This window comes from Engraulis encrasicolus, chromosome 5, assembly GCF_034702125.1.
Source record: "Engraulis encrasicolus isolate BLACKSEA-1 chromosome 5, IST_EnEncr_1.0, whole genome shotgun sequence".
Lineage (NCBI taxonomy): Eukaryota > Metazoa > Chordata > Actinopteri > Clupeiformes > Engraulidae > Engraulis > Engraulis encrasicolus.
The window spans coordinates 15993417-16020916 of record NC_085861.1 but is presented as its reverse complement, the minus strand read 5'-3'; the positions used below and the strand labels follow the sequence as shown (position 1 = coordinate 16020916).

Sequence of the window (27500 nt, the reverse complement as noted above, 5' to 3'; positions counted from 1 at the left end):
ACTACTTCCTCATTGTCGCCTATGACACGAAATCACACACCAGCACATGCACACAAACTCCACACATGCAGAATCTGCCTAATGAGGGCATTCGATGGCACTCATCAAAGTACAAAAATAAAACAGTCAGCAATGAGCAAGCTCCTCACATTCTCCTACGCTCTCCCTCGCTCTCTCTCTCTCTCTCCTGCAGTCTCTCTGTCTCTTTCTCTCTCTCTCTCTCTCTCTCTCTCTCTCTCTCCTCTCTCTCTCTCTCTCTCTCTCTCTCTCTCTCTCTCTCTCTCTCTCTCTCTCTCTCTCTCTCCTGCAGTCTCTCTGTCTCTTTCTCTCTCTCTCCTGCAGTCTCTCCCTCTCTCTCCCAGTCTCAGTCTGTCGCTCTCTCTCTCCTGCCCTCTCTTTCTCTCTCTCTCCTGCCCTTTCTTTCTCTCTCCCTCTCTCTCTCCCTCTCTTGTCCCCTCTCCCACTCTCTCTCTCAGTTCATTATTCCGTTTACACCAGCTCACACAGCACCAGAGGAGAAAACAGGCGTATATTTAGCAGATCAGTTTCCAGCGTTTTGCTACCGCGTCACACCTCATCACCGCTTGAGGCTAACCCGCCCACACACCACACCTCCACTCTAATCAGGAAAACGCCAAATTTAGCGCTCCGGCCGAGCCGTCACATGAGTGCGCATACAGAGATAAACAAACAAATAACCTAAAATACACTCTGAGTTACACAATATATAATTCAGTCATTGCCACAGATCTTTGAAAATGACTACACGACCCTAGGTTATGTCTAGTTGTGTTGACCACCTCCACCTGAACACTAGGGGGCAGCACTCACTCACCAGCCTGCTGATCTCCTCCTGCCTGTCGGGTGCAGAGCGAGCCGTGGCCTTGATCATGGTGGAGGTCTGATTATCAGTCAGCTTCTTGATGCAGCGCTGACCTGCTACTATGTTACAAACCTGGAGAGGAGAGGAGAGGAGAGGAGAAGAGGATGGGCATGAATTTCAATTGAAGTGCCTTTGAATGCAATGACACAACAGTGTTCTAGATCACAATATGAAAATCTTGTGTGTGTGTGTGTGTGTGTGTGTGTGTGTGTGTGTGTGTGTGTGTGTGTGTGTGTGTGTGTGTGTGTGTGTGTCTCACCTCCAGGGGCAGGTAGGTGTGCTTCTGTTCCTGTCCCACCTGTAGGCAGGGCAGGTGAGGGTACTTGAGCTGCAGATTGTACTTCTCTCTAAAGTACTGCGCCACCGTGCGCTCCACCGTCTGGCCATTCTCCAGCTGCAGGGGAAACCTGTGGGGACATGGTCACAACCATGTAACCCGATTCTCATGCGATGGTTGTTACCAACCATCTGGAACATTGTCAATCGCTTAGCTCTGGAAAGGCCTGGGTGTGTTCAAAACAGCTCGAACTTGATTGGAGAATTCACGTGGCTTTTTATGAATCACGAACTACTTCAACCACTGACTTGTACTGTATAGACCCTGCCCCGCGATCCCACCCCGCGATTCAGATTGGACAGGCTGTGAAATATTTGATTCCGTTCGGGCTCGTCTAAGATTTCCAGACCCTCGTGCGCGCTCACGAAGTTTAACGAAGATGCATGAAGTACGAAGGGTCTGCATGAGAATCAGGCTAACAACCATGAGCCCAGTGTGACCGTATCATACACTAAGGGTGTGTTCAAAATATCAGTATCGGGGGCCTCTTCACGATACACTCGTCGATACGGAGGAGTCAGTACCGCGATATTTCATGTGCAACAAAAAATAAGTTTTCCAAATTGCTGAAACTGCATCTGACAGCTGCTCCTTGCTATGTAGTAGGCCAACGGCTTTGTGAAGGCTGTGTTTTACATGCACTATGGAGAAACTGTTGCTCTACAGAAAACCAAAAAAGTAACATTTGATTATACTGTCTGTTTTCTTAAAATGAACAAAAAAGAACTAAAACTTTTTTTTTTTTTAAAAGCCTAAAATGGGATATTTATCCCCTTGAAGACTATGTATCGGGATGCACATGTATCGCAATACGTATTGTATCGTGACATCTGTATCAGGATGTGTATCGTATTGAGAGATTGTTGGCAATACCCACCCCTAGGGATGCACAATTAATCGAAAAATAATCAAAACCCTGATAACATAGTGAAATCGAACTCATGATTTTAATCGTGATTTTATCGTGGCAATAGTGACCTACTTTTGAGAGCGTCCTTGAAGCCAGAAATCTGTCCACTTAAGTTTCATGCTATTGCCTTTACATAATTATTACAATTCATTTTATTTTGCTCATCCCGTATGTAATTCATTCTTGGTTATATTTCATCTTGTTATAATTTTCAAAAAAATCTGCAAAAATCAATAATCGTGATTAATAATCGTGATTATGATTTTGACCAAAATAATCGTGATTATGATTTTTTCCATAATCGTGCAGCCCTACCCACCCCTATCATACACATACACAGGGCTCTAAATTAACACCAGCCAACCGGCCAAATGCTGGTGAAATTTCAGTTTGGCTGGTTGAAAAGACCAACTTACTAGCCACTTTGACCCATTAATGAATGTAGTAAGAGTAACATCTAGTCATTTTGGCTGGTGATAAAAAAAGTTAATTTATAGCCCTGCACATACAGTATGTGACATTATATACCTGATAACTGGATGAGAGACATTGTTGTGTGGGTGATTTACTAGTACAGTATGTTTTTTGCAGCTAAAAATGTCTAAGTATTTCTTGAAATTCAAAAAAGGCAGACAATGGTGAAGATCCCCCTTTTCATGAAGATCCCCCTTTTCCCGGTCATAATGAATACTTAGAGTTTGATGGTAGTGGTAAGTAGTATGAATTCTGGAAATAAACTATTGAAAATATTACACAGCGCACCTTTAATTACAGCATGTGACATTTCAGTGGATCCAGTGGATACCCCTGTATTGGGCATATTTAGCCTATGGCATATGCCGTCTGTTATGATTATAACTCGGGGTTCAGATGTTGAGTTCACTGAGTCACTCCTGCATATTGCCCATGTGGTACTACTACCACAAACATCCACTAGAAGGCGTTGATGTGGTAACTAAATGTGCGTGGATGGATGGAGTGGAAAAAGTGAGCGAGTGTGTTTGATGACGGGGGTGTCTTGGTGTCATGGGGAGGGCAGCGGAGTCAGTGGGTGGATTCCAATATGCGGACTTCCGTCCTCCCTTGCTCACTTGCCTGCTTGTGACCTCATGACGACGTCACAGACGACAGAAAATGAATTCAATACCTTGCGAAAGCACAATTCTATTTGCAATCGGGATGGTGAATGAAGAACAGTCCCCCAAAAATTGTTGTGGCTAGGCGGACAGCGGGGACACTTTAATGCGAGGCCACAAGCACAAGTGGAAGACGGAAGTCTACATATTGGAACGCACCCTGAGCTGGTCGAGCTCTAGTAGCCTTGGCGGCCTCAGAGCCACGCTGCCGCCCCAGAGCACAGGGAAGAGGAAACAGCCTACTATGACTCACCATCATCACCACTACATATCCAAAGCAACACACACACACACACACACACACACACACACACACACACACACACACACACACACACACACACACACACACACACACACACACACACACACACACTGGACCACTCACCACTCACTTCACCTCCAAAACAAAACACACACACACTGGACCACTCACTTCCGGTTATACTTACCCCCATCATATATACTGTACACACTTTCTCTTTTTTAAACGCGCACGTGCACGCGCACACACATTCTCTCCGTCTCATACGCAACCACACACACACACACACATTGACACACACACACACACACACACACACACACACTGACACACACTGACACACACACACTCTCTCACACTCATACACACACATTGACACACACGCACTCTCTCTCACACTCATACACACACATTGACACACACGCACTCTCTCACACACTCATACACACACATTGACACACACGCACTCTCTCTCACACTCATACACACACATTGACACACACGCACTCTCTCACACACTCATACACACACATTGACACACACGCACTCTCTCTCACACTCATACACACACATTGACACACACGCACTCTCTCTCACACTCATACACACACATTGACACACACACACACACGTATGCGCGCACACACAGACACACACACACACGCAGACACACACAGACACACAGGGCTTGAGTGACTCACGTCTGGTGGCTGGCAGGTCTGCGGGTCACGTTACACACGCGGTACTTCCTCCTCATGGTTCCACAGTGCGTCACCTCAACCTTCAGACCTTTCACATTGCCAAAACCAGCACGCGCACACACACACACATCAAATTAGTGTCACAGCATTACACACATGCAAACACACACATCCATAATCATGATAACCAACACACGCGTGCGCACACACACACACAAATTAGTGTCACTTCATTACACACACGCTAACACATACACACATCCATGATCATAATAATGTGTCACCTCAACTTTAAGATGACGACAACACATATTCATTTGTGTCTTTGGACACGACAACAACATAAATACACGGATTAATTATACATCATACACACACCCCCCCGTTTTTTTACACTGCCCCTCACTGTAAGATACAAGAACAACACACACACACACTCCTAATAATCATAATGAGTCACCTCAACCTTAAGATGACGACAACATGCACACATTATTCTAACATCACACACACACATTCAAGCAGCATGTGCATTGCACATACAGTACTGCGTGTCAGTACTTTGTTGTCTGTGTAAGCTTTTGCTACTTTTGCCTGCAACCAAATCTACCTTCGGGTACAAATAAAGTTACCTTACCTTACCTTACACTAACGCGCACACACACACTAACACACACTAATACACACCTTTGATTTCTTTGGTGAATTTGACCCTGTGTGAGTCTGTGAGGGGGCGGGGCTGCTCGTCGATGTTGTGGATGTCCAAGACCTCACACATGAACTGGATGACCGGCTGTGCTTTGTAGAAGGCCGTGGCAGACACTGCAGAGAGAGAGAGATGGGGGAACCATAGCTTACATCACTAGCAGATACAAAGCACGCCGAAACACAGCTTTGTAATCGAAGCAAGTCTAATGCATGGTGCGACCTTCTCTTACTTTTCAGGTTTACAGTAATTTGGTCAGCACCCTAAAAAGAAGCCTGCTCCAACCTTACCCAACTTTACATTTGACAGACCCTTTTTAACCAAAGCGACTTACAATCGAGACATCAATACAGCACTTTCCAAGTTTGTGGTCACTATGTGCTTGCATTACTCAGGGGAGTTTTCCAACAACCTGGCCAAGTTAAAACCAACCACAGGTAGATAAGGTGAATCTGCAAATAGGTAGCCCACAGGTGTCATTTGGTTAAGAACAAGTCCGACAGGCGGACAACAGATGCGTCCGTCTATGCCCGTTCTGAACCTTTTTTGCCCAAACGCCCCCTTGGCCTCCTCATAACCTGTCAAGGCAATTTATCAATAAGCCTACCATGTACTGTATAAGCCTGGATTTGAAAAAGTACCATAGGATTTCAACAGTGTTGGGCAATTTACTGAAAAACTGTAATGCATTGCTGATTACATGTTACTGTCTTTTCAAAATAATCCCTTACACTACATTTAGCAATGTGGGGACCTAAGGCGAATTTAGCTTAGGGGGGCCATCGGTCCATCCCATATCACATTTTTTTTTAACATAAAATCTCTATTTTTGTTAGGCTATTTTTTTTTTTTAATCACGATTTTTTATTTAAAAAAAAATAAATAATTACAAACATAAAAAACAGGCAAACATTACAATGAATTACAATGAAACATTTCAATGAATAGGCTATTTGCAATTTTGCATAGGCCTACATTAAATAAACTAAAATGTGAAATTCTCTTTTCACTTTAATATGAGAGCAGTGATGTCCCCCCCTCACTGAAGTGTTATTTCATGTGTGTGCATGATGCTGTCACCTATTTGAAGTGACGTTGATGTTGGATTTCATGGAATACTTTTAAATGCCGCTTTGGGAAGAAAACAGAGTAGGCGACAGGTGAACTGTATTTCTGTCAAAACAGTGGTTTGCAGGCGTTTGCGTTTTCACGTGGATATTGTCTTCGTGGACCGTAACAGACAAACCGTAAGTTCCATAAACTAATCAATGAGACATTGGCTACGTGTACATGATGTTTTTAAGTCCGATTTAATAAATGCGATTTAAATAGATCGGATTAAGAGTTATTTTGCGATGTGTATACATGGCACTTTCACTTAAATGCGATTAAACGTCTGGGGAAAATAAAGCATTGCGATTGGACTGAGGACGCACGTGCTGAGCGAGCCAAATAAGGCACGGGGGCGTGGTTCAATGCCACCGAGATGCAGGTCATCTTCCCCACGAAAATCGTTGCCTCAGGCGGACTGAAATCACAACATTTCCCCCTTTCTCCCTGGATCATTTACAATGCTACATTGGCTACCCTGTTAGCATAGAAAACGAGTGGTCAAATGGTAATGTGGAGTAACTTTGTTGTGCTTCATTACTTTGTGGGGCACTTTTACATCAATATATGGAAGCCACAACATTTATAGTCGCTTAGGGACTTTAAATTAAGCAAAACTTTCATGTGAAAATCAACAGGAAGTGCCGCCATGTTTTTCTCACTGGCAAAGAGCTTTTGGTTTGCACGCATGAGCTCCAGGCCAAAACTGAGCGACTGCCACCTTGTGGACACAAGAGGGAATCACAAGAGGGAATCACAATTCAGAAACCCATCACGGGAGGGCGGACGGACGGACGGACGGACACCAAAGCCTCTTATAGAGATGCGTGGGACGCATCTAAAAATAGGACTCAAGGAGTCTTCTATTAGATGATTTACCGCTACCTCAAGGTTAACTTAAAGTGATACTGTCCCATTTTTGGAACTAAGCTTATTTTACACCTCCCCTTGAGTTAAATAAGAGGGTTTTAGTGTTCCCCTGTAGTTTCAACCGTTCTCTGGGTATGGCAGTGCAAATTTTACCTCCAAGCTAGCAGTTAACATTGAGTCCTATGAGACCAGCTGGCGGCTAACTGGTCTCATAGACATCAATGTTAACTGTTAGCTTGGAGGTAAAATTTGCACTGCCATACCCAGAAAACGGTTGAAAGTATAGGAGAACGGTAAAACCCTATTATCTAACTCAAGGGGAGGTGTAAAACAAGCGTATTTCCAAAAATGGGACAATATCACTTTAACCTGGTTTACTGCTGTACATAGCTTGGCATGCTCCCGCGGTGTGTACATCAAATTACACTTTGATTTGGAAGATGACAGACTGAAGCACGTCTGGTATTCTGTCCCAGTGTTGCAATGACAGCTTATTTACTTAGGGTCCTGTTTTTCTGTGGAGTAAGTACCAAAAAGGCAGACCCTCACTAAGAGTGCAGACAGACACCCACACACACACACAGACACGGTGGAGCAGACCAGTTCTGTGTGATTTCAGAGGCGAGATGGCATTAGCTCAGTCAGCGTGTTCATTAAGTCCTAGCTCCTCTTTAAACACGCAGAGTCTCGCAGACACTTAATCCCAATACAAGTGGGCTAGACTTGTGCCAGTGTGTGGACGTGTGTCTGTTTATGCGTACTTGTGCATGCGCGCACGCGTGCGTGCACGTGTGTGCGTGCGCGTGTGTGTGTGTGCTTAGGGTGGACAACAGTCTTAAAGCCTGTGGGAGAGATGAAGAAGGAGGAAGATGAAGGAGGAAGAGGAGGAGGAGGAAGAGGATAGGAGCTAAATGAGCAGTAGTAGTAGTAGAAGGAGGAGGAAGAGGAGTATTAGTAGAAGGAGTAGGAGGAGGGGGGGAAGAGGATGAGGAAGAGGAGGAGGAGATAAGCATCAGTATGAATAGTAGGAGGAGGAGGGGGAGGAAGAGGAGGAGAAGGAGGAGGAGAGGGGAGGAGGAAGAGAAGGAGCATGAGTAGAAGAAGGAGGAGGAGGGGGAAAAGGAGGAGGGGGTGGAAGAGGAGGAGGAGGAGGGGATGGGAGAAGGAAGAGGAAGAAGAGGAGGAAGAACAGGACTATGAGTAGTAGTAGAAGGAGGGGGAGGAAGAGGAAGAGGAAGAGGAGGAGAGGTGTATGAGTAGTAGTAGTAGGAGGAGGAGGCGGAGGGGGAGGAGAAGAGGAGGAAGAGGGGGAGAAGGAGGAGGAAGATAGGCACAGTATGAGTAGTAGGAAAAGGAGGAGGAGGAAGAGGGGGCAGAGTAGGAGGAAGAGGAGTATGAGTAGTAGTAGAAGGAGGGGGCGGAGTGGGGAAGAGGAAAAGGAAGAGGAGGAGGAGGAGGAGGGGAAGAGGAGAAGAAGGAGGAGGGGAAGGAAGAGGAGGGGGAGGAGGAGAGGGGTAGCTCGCGGTGGTGTAATGTCTGGAGAGTGTCTCACTCAGACAAGCATCCGAGTGCATTTCCAGACAAGGGCAGGCGCAGCAGGCAGACACAATAGGGAGCGGCGCTGCTAGTCACATGACAAACTCCCCCACCCCACCACACCCCTACTTACCCACCCCATTCCTACTCACCCACCTCTCCTCACCTACCCCACCCCACCCCAAAAACAACACCCTTACCAAGGAATGCACTGTGGATCTGTCCACTAACTAACTAACACACACCCCAGCAGGGCCACTGGCAGCTGTGACAGGGCCTGGGACAAAATCATCTCAAAGGGCCCCCCCCTTGATACATACAATTATGGGCCTGAGCTAACTGATGAATGACGAAAGATGACGTGATGAAATGGGGGTCAGGAAAACCCTCAACGCTGCACATCTCTGACCTTTGATATTTATTTGATAAAACATGATGAATTCCACACCTCCTTAACTGATGACATCAGTGATTTTTGTTAAATGAGGGAGGATGTGGAGGCAAGGTGAAATGATGCAATGATGCAACGAAAAGGTCAATTGCAAAAGGTCAAATTTTGGGTGCCAAAAGATTTCATTTCTGAGCAAAAAAATAATAATCATTTTTTCTCAAAGGATTCACAAGGACCCAGACAGCCATCGGTGGGTGCTCTATACTGGCTGGATGTGTGGCTGGCTGGCTGGTCTCTTGTTCTGCCTGTAGAGAGACAGTTTAATCCCATTGCCTGCCAAACACCTCCTGTTGCTGCGTTTCCCGCTCTTTTCCACTCCCTCCCCTCTCCTCTCCCGGCTCCCTTCTCCTCTCCTCTACGCTCACACACTCCCCCTCTATTATTGGCCACACAAAGACAGACAAAAAAGGGAGAATTATTTTCAGGCGGTTGGATGTTTTTTGCTCTGTGGACAGAGGATACAGAGTGACAAAGGGAGGAATAGAAAGACAGAGAAAGAGATAGATACTGAGACAGAAACAGCGCTAGACACACAGAGAGAGAAAGAGAGAGAAAAAGAGAGAGAGAGAGAGAGACAGAGAGAGAGAGCGCAACAGTGGGAGAACAGAAGACACAAGAATGTGATTTATGGGGGAGTGGAAGAGCGGGAATCAAGCAAAGGGCCTGGTGAAGACAACTGGGTGAGAGAGAGGGAGAGAGAGAGAGAGAGAGCGAAAGAGAGAGGGAGAGAGAGAGAGAGAGAGGGAGAGAGAGAGAGAGAGAGCGAAAGAGAGAGGGAGAGAGAAAAGAGAAAGAAAAAAGAGGAGGGGGATCACAGAGAGTGAGTGAAAGAGTGAAACTCCATGAAAGAAAGAGAGAGGTGTTGTGATGGGTGTTAAATTGCAGATGACGTATGGCGGCCCTCACATCTAGAGAAAAGAACAAAGAAAGTGAGCGGGAAGAGAGTAAGAAAGCGGGAGAGGAGAGGAGAGGAGAGGAGAGGAGAGGAGAGGAGAGGAGAGGAGAGGAGGGGAGAGGAGAGGAGAGGAGAGGAGAGGGGGAAACAGCAGTGATGAGCGTGAGGGTGCAACTGAAATGCCACTCTTTCAGTGGGAAGGAAAGGAGGGAGAGGGAAATCACGTCTTAGATCTCTCACTACTACAATATTCTTGTCCTCAGTGGTAGCTAGCTTAATGCCTCTTTTTACAAACATGCAATTTCAATGGAGGATAAAGACTTATTGTCCCTCTGAGATGCACAATAGTTACCAGAGTGGCTCTACACTTAAGACATGACTAGACTTGTAAATAAGGATGAGGACTAGAGATTTGAAACTTTGAACTGACAATAAAATCCAATACAAATCCTGTACTTAAAGGTGCACATGTAGGATGGTGGCCAGAGTAGGTATTGCAACATTAAAACATTGCTGCCTACTGCCAAAACAATTATTTTCATTAATGTTTCCAAAATAATAAACTAATATTTACTAGTATGACCAAGGTATGTGTCAGGTTTGCAGCGAAAAATGTCTATTTCTGGAAATTCAAAATGGCAGACCATGGAGAAGATCCCCTTTCTCATGAATGTAAATGCAATTTTCCCAGTCATAATGAATATTTTAGAATTTAATGGTGGTGGTAAGTATTCATGAAAAAGGTAACATTTGTGAATGGGCAGCATGAATTCTGGAAATGAAATACTAAAAATATTACACACTGAGTGCACCAGCCTGTAATTAGATAAATGTCTTGCCTCTTGAGTCTCCTTAAAATCTTTCTGTTCCTTCCTTTTTGCGAGGAATAAAATAAAATTATTCATTGTTGAACTTGACAGCAACTTGTTTAGATGTCATTGTCATTGTTAGATGGTAGAAGATTTACACCAAACGTTTTAAATCCTCACTGACCACTCTGATGCTTAAACATAAGCCTTCAAAATATTCAGTGTAAAATCCTTGCAGATGTCAGGGATGCTCTATAATCATGCATCCGATTTAAACTTCACAACAAGGAAGGGCAGTCTAGCATTTTGTAGTGTATCAGTGTTATGATACTACATGAAAAGCCCTCCATGAAAACTGTCCTTGTGGATGGAGTTAGTGTCCTCATTTGCCCCCTGCAGTGTGTGTGTGTGTGTGTGTGTGTGTGTGTATATATGGGTGTGTGAGATCCCATTCTGCCTCGCTAGCCCACCCCCTGGTGGACGCGGCTGGTAGTGCAGCCTCCTCACCGTCTATGTTGAGCATCATCTTCCACATGGCCGGCCTGACGGACTGATGGAAGCCGAACCAGACCTCCCTGCCCCCGCCCAGGGGATGGTCATAGCCCTCGGGAGCCGAGAAGAAGGACCGCCCCACTGGAGTGTACCTGAGATGAGAGAGAGAGAGAGAGAGAGAGAGAGAGAGCGAGAGAGAGAGAGAGAGAGAGAGAGAAGAGAGAGAGAAAGAAAGAAATTAAGACATAAGGGGGAGAGGGAATTTACATGCATGATATCATACAATGAGATCACACCAATTCCGCGCACAATGTCATCAGACTGAGAGTCAGCCCGACAAAACGCCTCAAACAGAAAATAAATAAATTAGGTGAGTAAGAAGAGGAACTGAAACAAAAAGAGACATGCAGAACAGAACAGAACAGAAGATGTAGATGAGAAGGAGAAGAATGAATGCACAAAGCCAAAGCTTCAAAACACGCACAGTGCACACGCATACACACACAATCATTAACCTTGGGATACACATAAAAACAAGATCAATGCAAAAAAAGCAAACCAAAAACAGAACATCGGGACAAAAGATTGTGTGTGTGTGTGTGTGTGTGTGTGTGTGTGTGTGTGTTACTGTGTGTGTGTGTGTGTGTGTGTGTGTGTGTGTGTGTGTGTGTGTGTGTGTGTGTGTGTGTGTGTGTGTGTGTGTGTGTGTGTGTGTCTAAAGCCCCCAGTCTGAGCCAACAAGAACATGATCTCATGTATTAAGCACAGATGCTTTACTGGAACATCCGGAAACCACCATCCTGACACACTTACTACCTACACCTGCTGTGTGTGTGTGTGTGTGTGTGTGTGTGTGTGTGTGTGTGTGTGTGTGTGTGTGTGTGTGTGTGTGTGTGTGTGTGTGTGTCGTACTTCATAGAGGGCAGGTGTCTCAGCACCACGTCCACAGCGTGTACCAGGTTGGTGCTGATGGGCTTGGTGTGTGTGTGTGTGTGTGTGTGTGTGTGTGTGTGTGTGTGTGTGTGTGTGTGTGTGTGTGTGTGTGTCATCGTACTTCATAGATGGTAGGTGTCTCAGCACCACATCCACGGCGTGTACCGGGTTGGTGCTGATGGGCTTGTCCAGCTCCAGGGGTTCGGGCGTGGTGTGGCCCGTCAGCACCTCGTGCAGCATGTGCCAGCTGACCAGCGAGACGAAGCGGATCGACACCTTGAAGGGGCGGTCCTTACCCCCCTCGCCAGGCAGGGTCACGTCCAGGTCCACCTGCAAAATAGTAGTAGGTTAAAGCAGTGGTTCTCAACCTTTTTTTAGGCGAGGCACCCTTTCAATTCATTACAAATTTCAAGGCACCCCAAACCAACAAGCCGTAACATGGCATCGCATCCGATACACACACAAGCTTAGAAAAGTAACACATTTGGAGACGTCACACGACTTACGTTTGAAGTTGCAGCTGACTGGGGCGACCTATATTTACTTTATTGTGCATAAATGGCAAATGAAAGTTTCCACTGACTAGCATTAACTTATCAATTTAGACAAATATGTATTATATTACATAATTTATTCATCAGCCACGTTTCCTCAGCACCCCTGAGGGGGGCCTGCGGCACCCCAGGGTGCCCCGGCACCCCTGTTGAGAAACACTGGGTTAAAGCCAGCACATTAGAAAACGTCTGACCTGGGAGCAGGACAACCAACTGACAATAGAAAGTGAAAAAAGTATTTATTTTGGGACTGCAAAGTTGTTTATTCTTTCTGAGAGAAGATACATGAAGCAATCCAAGATATGTGCGAGTGTACTTTTGATCTCTGTCCTAGGTTGTATTTGTTGAATTATGGGTTGGGAAATGTGTTTCTTTACGCAAAGAAATGTGTTTTTGTAATATTGTGTCACTTTGCCAGAAAATGCATACTCATGAACTGGACATCGCAGTCAAGACCGACTCTTTCACAATGGTTAGATCAGATAATAGACTTTTTAACGATGGAAGAAAGTATAAGCACACAGCACCTGAAGCAGCTGGATGTCAGGTCTACATGGTCCTTAGTACATAAATGCATAGACACAGTAAAACTTACAAACCTAAGTTAAGCACATCGGGTAGACATCTATGTGAAGTGGGTAGGAATTAATTATGTGTTTTTGTTTTGTTTGTTTGTTTTTGTTATTGTTTGTTTTTCCTTTGTCTAGTGGACAAGCGCTGTACACTTTGTGTGATGTTTGTGTGATATGTGTAAAAGTGCAAATAAAATTTAAAAAAGAAAGTGAAAAAAGACAACATTTGTAGTATGTTTGCATGTGTGTGACTGTGTGTATCCATTTATTATCACAGTTATAGAACAAATAGTCCTACTGTATGTGTGATGTGTTATATGGTGCCTGCTTGTACATTTCTGTACCTATTGTAGGAGGCATTGCATTGTGTGTAAAATAGTTTGCGTGTGTGTGTGTGTGTGTGTGTGTGTGTGTGTGTGTGTGTGTGTTACCCCTGTGGGTGCCACTGGCAGTGGGTTAGCGGTGTATAGGCTCTTCTTCCCATCGTAGACTGGCCGGCGATCCCCAAAGATCGTCACCTTGAAGTGCTGCACCATTGAGTCAACCACCTCCCTGCATACACACACACATGCAGATTTTTGGTTTAAAAAAAAAAGGTAAAAATCATAGTATACAATGCAGGCATAATTCAAAAGGTAATGAAAAGCTGATTTAAGCATTACATTATTATGAATCAAAACCACCTTTCGTTACTGGAATTTATTTTGCTTTCCGCTAAGGTGAACAGGTACGTTCTGTGACCTTGGCACTTTGCCTGCCTAATGTGGGCATTTGAGGTTCACATCATAGAGCATGTTGTACATGACTCATGTGTGAGTTTGCGTGTGCGTGTGCGTGTGTGTGTGTGTGTGTGTGTGTGTGTGTGTGTGTGTGTGTGTGTGTGTGTGTGTGTGTGTGTGTGTGTGTGTGTGTGTGTGTGTGTGTGTGTGTGTGTGTGTGTGTGTGCGTGTGCGTGTGTGTGTGACCTACCTGTTGACGCGGCGTGGGCACTTGTCAGGCTTGATGTCGACCTCATAGAGGTAGACGTCGATCTTGGGGATCTCCACCTGGAAGCAGTTGGCCAGCAGCTTGATGGGCTTGCCCATGGTGCCATAGCCGGGCCGCCGGGGTACGGTGAAAAGGGCCTGCGCCCCAGCCGCTCCTGCAGGGGGCGACACCGAGCAGAGGAGAGGAGAGGAGAGGAGAGGAGGGGGAGAGGGAGAGGAGAGGAGGGAGAGGGGGAAGGAGAGGAAAAGAGGAGAGGAGAGGAGAGGAGAGGAGAGGACTCATTAAGCCAGGCTAAAACTACAAGACTCACGATTTTATGTCCGATTTTGACGTTGGGTTACGCCTCACACATAAAGAGAATCGCAATTGTCAATCTTACGCCCGATTTTAAACACTGAGACAAGTCTCAACTTTCTATTTTTGAGTCGTAAATATCTAGGAAGAAGGAGACTCATTAGAGACGGAGCAGGACAGGTCATCAACAAACAAGTAGGGATGAACCGATACCAATACTACTCGATACAACTCCACAAAGTTTAATCCAAATCTATTCATACGCTTTTGAGTTACCATGCTCACAAACAAACAGACAGACAAACAAACAAACCAACACGACAGAAAACAATCTTCTTGGCGGAGGTATTGCTATTGTTGAGCCTGTTTTTTTTATTATTATTCACAATAAATAGAGGACTCAAACTCATAATAATTCTTGCTACAGCCAATGTGTGTGACAAGTGCGCGGGAGTATGCTAAAATCCCTCACAGTTCCAACAGCTAAAATCAGAAACAGAGACGAGGCCTTCAGTAGAGGTTAGCCTCCGTGGTGATGATGTGAATCAATTTCACATAATGAATGAATGGGGAGATATGACTCATCAGCAGAGCTTCCACACGTGTGAATGCTGCAGGCTGGCCCACTGCACTGCACCTCACCTACATGCACCATTAATAACAACACTAAATGAATACGCATGAAAGCCACCCTATGAATGGGCATGAATGAATATCACTTAATGGTTGTTAAGTTGCATCTGATAGCCTACACAGCCACGTTTCAACGCCCACCACAACACGCTTTTCCGCTTAGCAGGTCCAGTCACAGCTCAGGAATTGCATCCTGGCTGCCCCCATTTGTTTGCGATTACACACAAATAGCCGAGCCGTAAAACGACGGATTCTCTTGGTCTGGTCAAAAGACAGTTCGGGAAAGAAAGTCAGAGAAAGTGTTTGACATTTGGGGTAACACACTATTTTTTCGTTTTCGTTCTACACCAACATAGAGACATAGAGACCTGACTGATCGCTGACTGCATGCAAAAACAAAACAAACAACCACCCCCCCCCCCCCCCCCCCCAAAATAAAAAAACAGTACAAGCATGACAAAAAAAAGACAAAAAATGCGGCAAATTTCACCCAACTGCCACCAGATGTAAGTGACCAATATGCCTCAGTCAGACAGACACACACACACACACACACACACCAGTGACAGTATTTCACCTCAGTCCCAAACATTGCATCAGTCAAACACAAAGTGAGAGAGAGAGAAACAGAACGCTACAGAGAGAGAGCGAAGAGAGACGAACTGCTAGAGAGAGCGAGAGAGAGACGGACTGTTAGAGAGAGAGAGAGAGAGAGAGAGAGAGAGAGAGAGAGAGAGAGAGAGAGAGAGAGAGAGAGAGAGAGAGAGAGAGAGAGAGAGAGAGAGAGAGAGAGAGAGAGAGAGAGAGAGAGAGAGAGAGAGAGAGACAGACAGACACACACACACACACACAGGCCACAGAGAAAGACAGACAGACAAACAGACAAACAGACAGACAGAGAGACAGACAAATAAAGGGAGAGTCACGAAGAGATCTAATAATGAGAAGCCACGAGAGGCTGAAGAACAAGAGAAGAGACTGATCAGGCGCACCGGAAGATTATGCTATATCTTCAGCTAAATGAGTGTGAATGACAACAACATTGACAAGGGGACCTGGGGGTAGGGCTGGGCAATATGACGATATATATCGTTATCGTGATAAAGTGTTTATTGTGACCTTTCTCCTATATCGTTTATATCGTGATAATAATTTTATCAATTTTATACAATTGAATATCTTTTAATTACATTACATGTTGTCACAATACACACTATAAGTTCATGTGACTGTAAAAATAAGAATAAAAAGATCAATTTTAAAGAAAGGTTGTTTTGCGTCATGAAAGAATAAAGAACAAATAAAGAGAATAACTGAAAACGTATGTAATTGTGCTATATCGTGATATATATCATTATCGTGATATAAAGTAATCCATATCGTGATATGGTTTTTTTTCCATATCGCCCAGCCCTACCTGGGGGTATACTAAGAACATGGTTAGTGACAAACCAGTCTTAATTAACCTACAGGAAGTGGTAAACCTGCTAATAGATATACCTGCAGGCATCATTTCTGTTAATACAGTTAAAATCGTTGGTTGGGGTTTGTAAATGTGGAAAAGTGTCTTATTTTTCATGTGAAGCGTTGTCTTGCTTTAAGACAAGTTAAAAGAGGGGGTATGTCGCTAAGCTAGTGAAAGTCAATGCATCCATGTAGCATTGCTACATGCTACACGGATCCATTGACTTTCACTAGCTTAGCGACATGCTACCTCTTTTAACTTGTCTTAAAGCAAGACAACGGCTTACATGAAAAATAAGACACTTTACCACCTACATAAACCCTGGCCAACGATTTTAACTGTATTAAGCCACAAAATAGTGGCATACCCCTTTAAGACAATGAGAACTCCAGGCTCTTCTATTATATGATTTACATCTACCACTTGATGAATTTAACCTGGATTACTACTGAACCAGCTTCTTGGTATACCCCCTGATGTACTATATACAGTATGTGAGAAGGGATAGAGAAATGAATAATTTGGGTTGGAAATAAAAGTTAGTCAACCTGGCAGATTTTGACATTTTGGAGTGGCTGTGTATCATGTTTGTGTGTGATGTTGCCTCCCCCATACCAGTCGTTTCACTCATAAGTCACTTTCATACACACATCAGTCAGCTTTTCACTGTGCTTGATGTCTCACAAACGCACACACACACGCACAAGCGCGCGCACACACACACACACAGACACACACACACACACTCTTCCATTTCCTGGATAATGTTCACCTCTCTGCTCAGTTGCGTGAGTGCAGTTTTCCGCTAATGTTCACGTCACGTCTCATCCGGTGCTGTACGCACCTCGTGACGTCCATTACGATGAATATGAACAATCAAAACAGCGCATATAATATTGATGATATTGCGATAAGATGCCTTTTTTGTGCCATTTTGTGCCATTACCAATGTTAATGTACGATTAACGTCCATTTTTAATGTTCATACCAGTTCCCACCACAGTTTGTAACACGACCAATGTGAACACTCAAATCTTAAATCAATCTGAACACTCACTCACTGTCACTCAGAAACACACACCTTCAGTGAAGGGAACATAAGAGTAGTTTATGACTGTAAATCAGACAACATACAGTATGGAAGGAAAGAGAGATGAGTAAATAAGAAGAGGAGTAGGAGGACATTTATCTTCCATTCATCCTTCACAATGGCCTTTGCTGGGCAGGCGCCAGGCTCTAGGCCTAGCAGTGCAATACACTGTGTGTGTGTGTGTGTGTGTGTGTGTGTGTGTGTGTGTGTGTGTGTGTGTGTGTGTGTGTGTGTGTGTGTGTGTGTGTGTGTGTGTGTGTGTGTGTGTGTGTGTGTGTGTGTGTGTGTGGTGTGTGAGAGATTATTGTCAATGCCTTATTTACATGCTTTAGTTTAACTGCACATTGGAGACTGGTCAAACGCAACTTCAGAGTTCTGTGCTAACCCTCTTACATAGATTTTCGACAATAAAGTACACTTGACTTGACACATGCTCTGCCACACACACACACACCACAAACGTAACCGCTGACACCTTTGGGCAGGAATGGGGTTAAGTCATCTTAAAGTCAATGTAATGGGGACCCCATTCCTAGGGACAACACAACCCCCCCGTTTTAATAATCTACCACAAGTGAGTCAGCGAAGAAGCGAGCCGGTGCAGATTTCTGGGTAAAGCATACCCAGATTCGCACACACAGGCAGCACACACACACACACACTGTGTAGGAGGCCGAGTGGGCGAACTTCATTGTTACACAGAGTCAGCCTCCCACCCACTCTCCCAACGTCACACACGCACGCACACGCGCACACACATCACCAAGGCCACAGAGATGAAAGCCAACAAACAGCAAGTGAGTGCACCGCCTGCCTGCATGCGCAAGAGAACTGAAAGGCCCTTTAAATACGAGCATGTCTTGTACTCTGCTCACATAAGAGGTGTTGTTTGTGTGCAGTGGGTGCTTGCGTGTGCACAGAGGAAAAAAAAGTAGTCGCATAGTAATGTTTGATAGCAGCATCACACTACAGTACACACACTGACAGACCAAAAATACAATCTCCATCTCTCGCTGTATACTTCTACTACCTTTCTCACTGACGTCCAATTCAGTTTGACAGTGGCTGCCATGGATTCTGCCAGCTTATTACTTCCTCCTGAGACCATGTATGATGGACAGACAGAGAGGTTGCTTGCAGTTGTAAATGTGTACAGTAAAGCCAATGTACTGCACACAATGTCAATACAAATAAAGCCAAATGTCACAAACTCTGGTTACTTGGAGTCAGCGCCGTATTCTGCTTTCATCGTGTTCTGGGGATGTGTCTAGTCTACCTTGACTTGCTTGTAGAACTCATCATAGACTCTAGCCTCCCATCGAGTATTGACTTGACGACCATGCATCTAATCTGGAAGCAAGTATCAATGTGTCCAATAGGAAAGGACTCACAACTTCGGTTTCCTAATAAATGACAAAATAAAGGCAGGACAGCACTCCGTACGGGCGATAAAAGTACACAACTTGGAGTGCTGTCCTGCTTTCTTTACTTTGTATACTTCTTGAGGAATGATCACCCAGTTGCTTTTTACTTGGGTTGAGTTGAGCGCGTTATATACTCTAGTTCTCCTGATAAATGATCCATGATGACTGGCTTGATCTGACTAACTACGAAAAAAAAGTCCCATGATGGCAGTCATGTGAGGTCACAGATAAATCTGTGGCTCTCTCTCAATGCCCAGTGTTCTAGCCTTGCTAGGACGTGAAACGCCCAGTGATTGGATACTTTTTGGTGAACTCCACGGAGTATCCAATCACCAGGCGTTTCACGTCCTAGCAAGGCTAGAACACTGGGCATTGAGATGGAGCCCTTGTGTGTGAGACTGAAGTACACTTCCATTAACACTGTTGTTTTGGACAAGTTAAGGTCAAGTAAGACCAGGGCCGTAATCAAACATTTTCAAATACCGAGGTCAAATATTGTGCACTGTATACTGTACATACATAGGCATCTAGGTAGGCCTATATTTCAACACGCGATTTTAAAAATATGGGCTGTGTTTGAAGCAAATAAAGGGGTGTGATGTAGCCTTTGCAGACTGAATTTGCAGTTGTTATAATGTTCATATGTTGTAATAATGTTCATATGCTTTGATACATTTATATTAATGAACCTGGGTGTCCTCAATGCTAGTTACGGCCATGAGTAAGACTTCAGAGGCTGGTTAGGAACCAGTGGTTACACACACACACACACACCAGCCCCCCTAGCCCCAATGTAGACAAGCACAGTTTACCACACCATCGTTCTGGATCTGCAGAGAAAGACAGAAATAAGACAGAGTTTATCCAAGACCACCTCCAACATCAGGTCATCAGGAGTGATTCACAAACTAGCGGTTTAAGGGGGCGTGCTGTGTGTGTGTGTGTGTGTGTGTGTGTGTGTGTGTGTGTGTGTGTGTGTGTGTGTGTGTGTGTGTGTGTGTGTGTGTGTGTGTGTGTGTGCAGAGGCGCATCTTGCCACCAGGCAAAGCAGGCAGCCGCTTGGGGCCCCCAAGCCCCCAGATAGTGGATAACAGCCCATACTGTACTACAGTGATTTTGGTTCAAATGTTCATTATTTAGGTTTTCGCTTGGGGCCCCACCTCACCCTAGAATCGCCTCTGTGTGTGTGTGTGTGTGTGTGTGTGTAAAATGACATGATGCGCCAGTTTTCGTGTGGGCTAAGCGTTCTGGCATGAAAGCACATAACAGCTGAGCAGAATTGGTAAACAAATTGCAGGATTGTTTACAACAGCAACAGCACTGCCAAGTCACAGCAAAGGGAGAGAGAGAGAGAGAGAGAGAGAGAGAGAGAGAGAGAGAGAGAGAGAGAGAGAGAGAGAGAGAGAGAGAGAGAGAGAGAGAGAGAGAGAGAGAGAGAGAGAGAGAGAGCTTACTCAAGCACACAAATCTATGCCTGACTCCAGATACAACTGAACTCTTTTGACGAACACGACACACACACCCACTCCCCTATATTCCACAGCCTTTTGTTTAACCAATCGTGAAACAAATCATTTTCAGCTTAAGCCATTTTACATTTGAAGAGTTCAGATGCAAAACCCCCTAAGTGCCATTTCAGAAAATAATCTTAATTCATTTTTATTTAATACAAAGCTATCAAAATTGCATATTTTTAAATTTTATTTATGTAATATAACTATTTATATGTATTATCAAGTACATGAATGTATACCAAACCAACAACTGGGTTCTCTAAAAATATAGAAGTGCAGGTATTCAGAAATGGAGTTAGGGGGTTTTGCATCTGAACTCTTCAATTACTCAACAAGCCCACTAATGGGCTATTATGAGGATTTTGAGCCATGGAAATCGAACGTGTCTGAATGAATGAATTGTATTCGTCCTCCATGTAAAGGCTACAGTGCCCTGTGTGTGTGTATGTTGTCTATATACTTAATGTCTGTGCTATGCTTAGATTTATTGTAATCATAATAATAATAATACTAAAATAAATTTTATTCAGCGCTATTCAGGGTATTTAAAGATGCTTTGTAGCTCTTGTGACACTTGTAGGTCTTAAATATCTTGACAGGTGCTTTAAGTGGATGGCATTATTGTTTTTTAAGTTACCATTACTATAATAGCACTGATATCTTCCACATCCCCTGTGCTATTCTTAGTATTATTGCAGTCCCAGACCCAGTGGCCTCAGGGTCACTTGACAAACAAACAAACAAACAAACAAAACAAACAAAACAAATGTGGCATCACAACCCACACCTGACTAGTGCCTAAAATTAATATGCATCATCATTAGTAAAATAGCTAACTGCTATATGCCTTGCAGATAATGACAAACCAGACACAGAGAGACAGAGACAGAGAGAGAGAGACACAGAGAGAGAGACAGAGAGAGACAGAGAGACAGAGAGAGAGACAGAGAGAGAGACAGAGAGAGAGACAGAGAGAGAGACAGAGAGAGAGAGAGAGAGCACAAGAGGGAAAGGATGAGATTGATGAGATCTAGCTTTTCTTTTAACCTTCTGTCTCATCAACAAGCATCTGCCACACACACCCACACACACATGGTGGTGTTGATTACAGATGTGTGTGTTGCAGAATCTTGCCAAAGCAGTGACAGTTGAGAGCTTGAGTCAGAGATTACCCCCTCACCTCGTGCCAGAAGCTGCGAGCGCTAATGAGTGTTGTGCTAACACCACAAGTGTGTGGGTGACATCAGGGGCGGAGCTATGGGGGGGCGGAGCTATGGGGGGTATGTGACCCTGGGCCCAGGGCCCTCCTGGATGCGTGTTGGGGCCCTATTGTGACCATGGCAGGTCGTATGGGGGGCCCTATCAGTTTTTTGCCCTGGACCCCTGTGTGCAATTGTTCCGCCACTGGGTGACATCATCAACATGTGACCAGATGTAGAGGAGTAGCATGGATACGATACCATGATACTTCATTGTCAGTTTACACTGAAAATTGAGAAAGCTCGCAAAAGATAACTTAGCAGCAGGTCGTAGTAGGGTGATTCTCACGAAGCTAAAAAAATCAATGGCAATGAGGTTTTAATGGTTAAATATGACAGGGATTCTTTTGATAATATACATTACTGTAGAGCAAGACGTGTACTTTCTGGCACACTAGTTCATTTTAAAAAATGTTATTTTTATTTTCCACTTTTTATGCATTTTATAGGCAAATTCTCATTACCGAAATGTGTCCTGACCAAAATTTCTGGTCTTTGAATTAGGTTAAAACATAATTAAAAAATTAAAAATACGTAAATGACACTACAAGAGCGTTGGTCTATGTCTGAAGTTTCATTAAGTGTTCCTTGTTGGCAAATTAAATAATGAACACTAATGAATATTTCAAGAAAAGATCGTGTCCCCAAGTTTTTCTTCTCATTACCGCAATATATTTCAGAGCTACAATTAAAAGCCATCAGAATTTCAATATGAGCTGAAACTACCTACAATTGATGTGTACAAACAGGAGATTCAAGATGGCTACATGATTAGTCAGCCTTATTGTTTGTGCCTGTAAAATGTCACAATTTGTCTCAAAAATATGCAAATACGACAAAAGTGGTTCTCATTACCGAAATTAGTCAATACTTCAAAATGAAAAAGATTTTTTCATTTTAAACTTGCTTGGTAATAGGGTATTCCTTTTCAGAATTCAACAATGGTCATGAATTAGCTATGTCATAATTACTCAAGTTACAGTTAGCATTATTGTGCTGAGCCATCTCATTACCGCAATACACATTCTCATTACCGCAATGTTTAAAGTACCTTTCGGTGATGAGGATTGTCAATTTCGGTAATGAGACTCTATGGTGATTTACATTTAGAATAGATTTTCATGACATATATCCATTTCGCTTTTTATTTATTTACATTTTTAAACATGCAACTGCAACCTTAAATACAAATTATATTTTTGCAGTATAAATATTGTCACTATGTCACTTAATTACAGTTAAAGCACTTGATGAAAGTGTTAAGTGACATTGCATCCATTTCGGGTTAAAATATGCAATTGTATTGAATCAATATTCGATATACAATATTGTAAGTAAACAAAGCAAAAGTAAATGCCTAACATATGCAATAGCTCTAATGGGGGTTTGTCTGTAAAAGTGATCATCTCCCTATACATTACATAAGCTAAATTGAGTGGTCATACAGGTGTTGTTCATAGACCATTTTTTCTGTTCTCATCCTTTCTGGCAAATGTTGTGGTGACATTTATATTTTGTCCCACCCTTGGAAGAACAACAATCGACTGTGGGCCAGAAACCCTGTTGTGAAAGTTCATTGAGAGCAAGTAGCAACTTAATTCTTGCTCATATGCCAATCCATGAATCAATATTCCACCCTCGAAATGTGGTCCTTTGATGCAAAAAAAATAATCAAACTGCCTAGTGATGTCACCCAATGCAAAGGCAATGGCAAACAACGAACCCAGCACTCGCAGTGAAGTTGTCAGATTGCGTAGATGGCAAAAAGGGAACAAGTTGGGAGACAAAATCGACTCACTTCAAGTCCATGTGCTTTTCCAGAAATTGACAGATTTTTTGCTTCCTGTGTTTGGTTGTCATACCCTAGTGGGTTTGAGTATTTAAGTATCCTTTTTTACTAACTTGACTTCCTTCCAAAATCTAAGTTTTGGATCCAATTTGATCATTGTTAAAGGGTGGCACAAAAGGCTTGGCATTTGAAATAGCAGTGAATAGGCCTATTTAGCGAATTCAGCGAGAAGTAGTTTTTAGAATATTTCAATCAAAACTAGTAAGAAGAATCATTTGGAGGAATGCTCTAGTTGCCTTTCCCAAATTAGAAACTCCTCATGCATGTTTTTTGCAGCCTTTAGGAAGGTTTCAGCCCCCATACTCTGATCCTTAAGCCATGCTCAAACACCCATGTACCCATCTTTTAGTCATGCTGTGAGTTCTTGATGTCCTGGGTAAGTGGAAAGGTAACGGGATCAAAACAGCCTCAAAATGCACTTTGCACTGATTTAGCTGAAAATGCCCATTAACAGCAATTCAAAATTCCAAGTCTATTGTGCCACCTTTTGACAAGTATCAAACATGCTAGAAAATGAAAAGGAAGTTAAGGTAGTTCAAAGGAACAATACTGCAAGAGAAGAGCAGGATTTTGCAACGTTTTAATTTTGTTTTTCATGCACCCTATACTAATTATGGGCATGTCTGATATTGTCCTGAAAACCATTTTTCTTTTTTAAAAATGTGAGTGAAGTGAAAGCCCACTTGGGAAACTACAACTCCCATTGTCATGATCCAGCGCTCCACAGCACACACTTGAACACTGCACATTGCACACAACAGAATGGTAGTTATGCCTCACCCGCATTTATGCCTCATCCCCAATAGCGCCCGAACGGGAGCAGTACCATGCTCAGGGTACCTCAGTCATGGAGGAGGATGGGGGAGATCACTGGCGGGTCAGGAATCGGGAGTCTGATGCCCTGACTGCCATTAGTGTGCAATGTGCAACTCAAACAGTTAGTGGTGTTCAGTGATATTTCATAACACATAACGTACGTGAATTCCGGCTTTGGTCCGGACAGTATTATGGTGATACTGTACCGAAAATGTACCGAACTGTGACCCTAAAATCAAGGTGTACCGAACCGGCATACCATACAACCTACTCTAGTCATCTCCTGTTCCTTCTACTTCCTACTTCCTAGTTGCCGGTGCGCGCCTAGTCAGAAAAAAAGTCCAGTGCACGACCTCGCACTGCGACATGATTTCCCTTCTCATAACAGATTTAGATTTCTGGTCCACTATAGATTTTTGGCTGGAGAGATCAGTGGTGAGTTGTGATATCATATTCAGGGTGGGGATGAGGAGTGGGATGTATGCGCTTCATTGGGGTCATCAGGTGGCTACCCTCCGGTGTTTTGATGATGGACGAACTATAACTATAACTATAACTATAACTATAAAGGGCAGTCATGGGTGAGCGGTTAGGGCGTCAGACTTGCATCCCAGAGGTTGCCGGTTCGACTCCCGACCCGCCAGGTTGGTGGGGGGAGTAATCAACCAGTCCTCTCCCCCATCCTCCTCCATGACTGAGGTACCCTGAGCATGGTACCGTCCCACCGCACTGCTCCCCATGGGGCGCCACTGAGGGCCCCCCCTTGCACGGGTGAGGCATAAATGCAATTTCGTTGTGTGCAGTGTGCAGTGTTCATTTGTGTGCTGTGGAGTGCTGTGTCACAATGACAATGGGAGTTGGAGTTTGCCAATGGGCTTTCTTAACTTCAGAGTGCACCCCTTGGCCTTCACCCCTTGTACTATGATGTTACTTTGGTGCCCAGGAGGGGCCTCGCCTATTCACCTACTGCAGGGGTGGGGAGCCTTTTTCATTCGAGGGACCTCTTCAAATTCATCCGAGGGCCGTAAAAGTTCTCAGAGAGCCGTACTAATAAAACAAACTAGGATTTCCCCCAGCACTTTAGGCCTATATTGAAGGCAGCCACCTTTAAAACAGACCCCACCTTCTCTAGTTCCCCTGAATATAACTTAATTGTATTGCAAATGTATTTTCTAAGATTCCTTTACAAAATGTGTCATATTTGGCTGGGTTAAGTCTTGAATCCCAATATCCTTCAGTAGCTTAATGAATGGTTTTATATAGAATATATTTATCATCTTATTAGGTGTCATTTGATTAGTTCTGCCCTGGAGGCTCTGTCGTTGTGCTAATAATAATAACAAATAACACATCATTTACTAATATTTGGCTTTAGTTCAATTTATTTCTCCTTATTCTCATTACCGAAAACTCATTCTCATTACCGAAACATATCCCTCATTACCGAAATGAGCACTTAATTGGAAAAAAAAAGTACTAAAGGAAAACTGTATTCATGTATATTTTTTATGAACACAGTACCTTTCATGTTTCTTTCACTTCAGTATATTTTTGGACCGAAATTGTAGGTTTTCACTGATGTATTCTAAAATTAAAGAGGAAAACAAATGATCCTATTGCGGTAATGAGGTAAAATGGTAAAATTCTTAAACTAAAATAATAAGAAAAAAAACTTTTTTGAGTGTTTTATGTAGCCCCTAGTACAACTATCAATATTCAATGAACACAACTGCTAGAACAATTAAGTGTCCTAATACATTTCATGAAAGAAAAAAATTGCGGTAATGAGCATTTTAGCAGACATGGACCTATAAAACGTTAAAAAATGTGTTTTAAAAAGTTGTCAGGTAAGTTGATATTATTGTGCTTAGTAACTGTACACTTTGATGTAACTGATTCAAAAAGAAATTCAACCAAAAAAGCATTTTGAAAAAATGGTTGTCAAAACACCTTTGTTGCACGTTTCGTGAGAATCACCCAGTAGCCTGTGTGATGCGCCGCACGAGGATCACTGCTGCATTACGACTGTCTGACAAGAGGCTCTCCACTGACGTGGCACTTTGCCATTCGCCAAGAGAACAGAGAGAGGGGGACAGAGAGACAGAGAGACAGAGAGAGCACGGGAAGGATATGATTTAGCAAAAGACAAGTGATGAGGTGAAGAGATGCATGTATACTGGCTGTGGCTGTGTGTGTGTGTGTGTGTGTGTGTGTGTGTGTGTGTGAAAAAGAAGAGTGCGATGGAGAGAAGAGGCATTCTAGAACATGTGAAAGTGAGAGAGAAACACTGGTCATGTTTTGCCATATCTGCCTCTCCTCTCTGCCTATGAGTGCAGCGTTCTTGTTCTTTCATTAATGGCCAAGCAGCGAGAGCTGCAAACAAAGACCAAGTAGACGAGGCGATTTCAGATAAGGAAGAGAGCTTTGCAGAGCGTCCTTGCTTCTCTGAAAAACTCTTGGCCTATGCACATTTAGTATAACACACACACACGGGCTTTGGATCACAAACACAATGCAGACATTACAAGACATTAAGCATCGCATCTCGCATCACACACACACACACACACACACACACACACACACATACACACACACACACACACACACACACACACACACACACACACACACACACAAACACACACCAAGTGCATGTTAAGCATCACACACACATATATACACATTTACAGATAACATTTACAGGCCTACTCTGTCCATCTTGCACGGGTGTACTTAGTTAGGGGCACACATTTACAAAGGGCTAAAAATGGGCAACATGGGAAAAACACACGCACGCACGCACGCACGCACACGCACTCGAAAGTGGGGGGTGTTACTCAGTTAGAGACACAAACTCCCAAAAGGCTAAATGGGTGACATGGGACGGGACACCGGGAAGGGAATGAAGCGACGTGTTGAAATTGTGCCGATAGACTTTTCTCTAATCCTTATCGCTGTTCAGCTTCGGAGACAGCACTGTTCCTTTCCATCCATGATGATGCAACA

General features: G+C 43.7%; 1 protein-coding gene across 1 annotated transcript in view; it reads right to left on the bottom strand.

Moving 5' to 3' along the window:
• The window catches only part of ago3a (argonaute RISC catalytic component 3a), a 69540-nt gene that overhangs the window by 27500 nt on the left and 14540 nt on the right, over window positions 1–27500 (bottom strand). The window contains exons 2-9 of the mRNA XM_063198753.1: window positions 14130–14301; window positions 13592–13712; window positions 12156–12364; window positions 11117–11253; window positions 4920–5054; window positions 4233–4320; window positions 1143–1290; window positions 836–955 (exon numbers count right to left, since the gene is read on the bottom strand). Coding sequence (XP_063054823.1) covers window positions 836–955; window positions 1143–1290; window positions 4233–4320; window positions 4920–5054; window positions 11117–11253; window positions 12156–12364; window positions 13592–13712; window positions 14130–14301 — 1130 coding nt within the window. The remainder of the gene's footprint in view (window positions 1–835; window positions 956–1142; window positions 1291–4232; window positions 4321–4919; window positions 5055–11116; window positions 11254–12155; window positions 12365–13591; window positions 13713–14129; window positions 14302–27500) is intronic.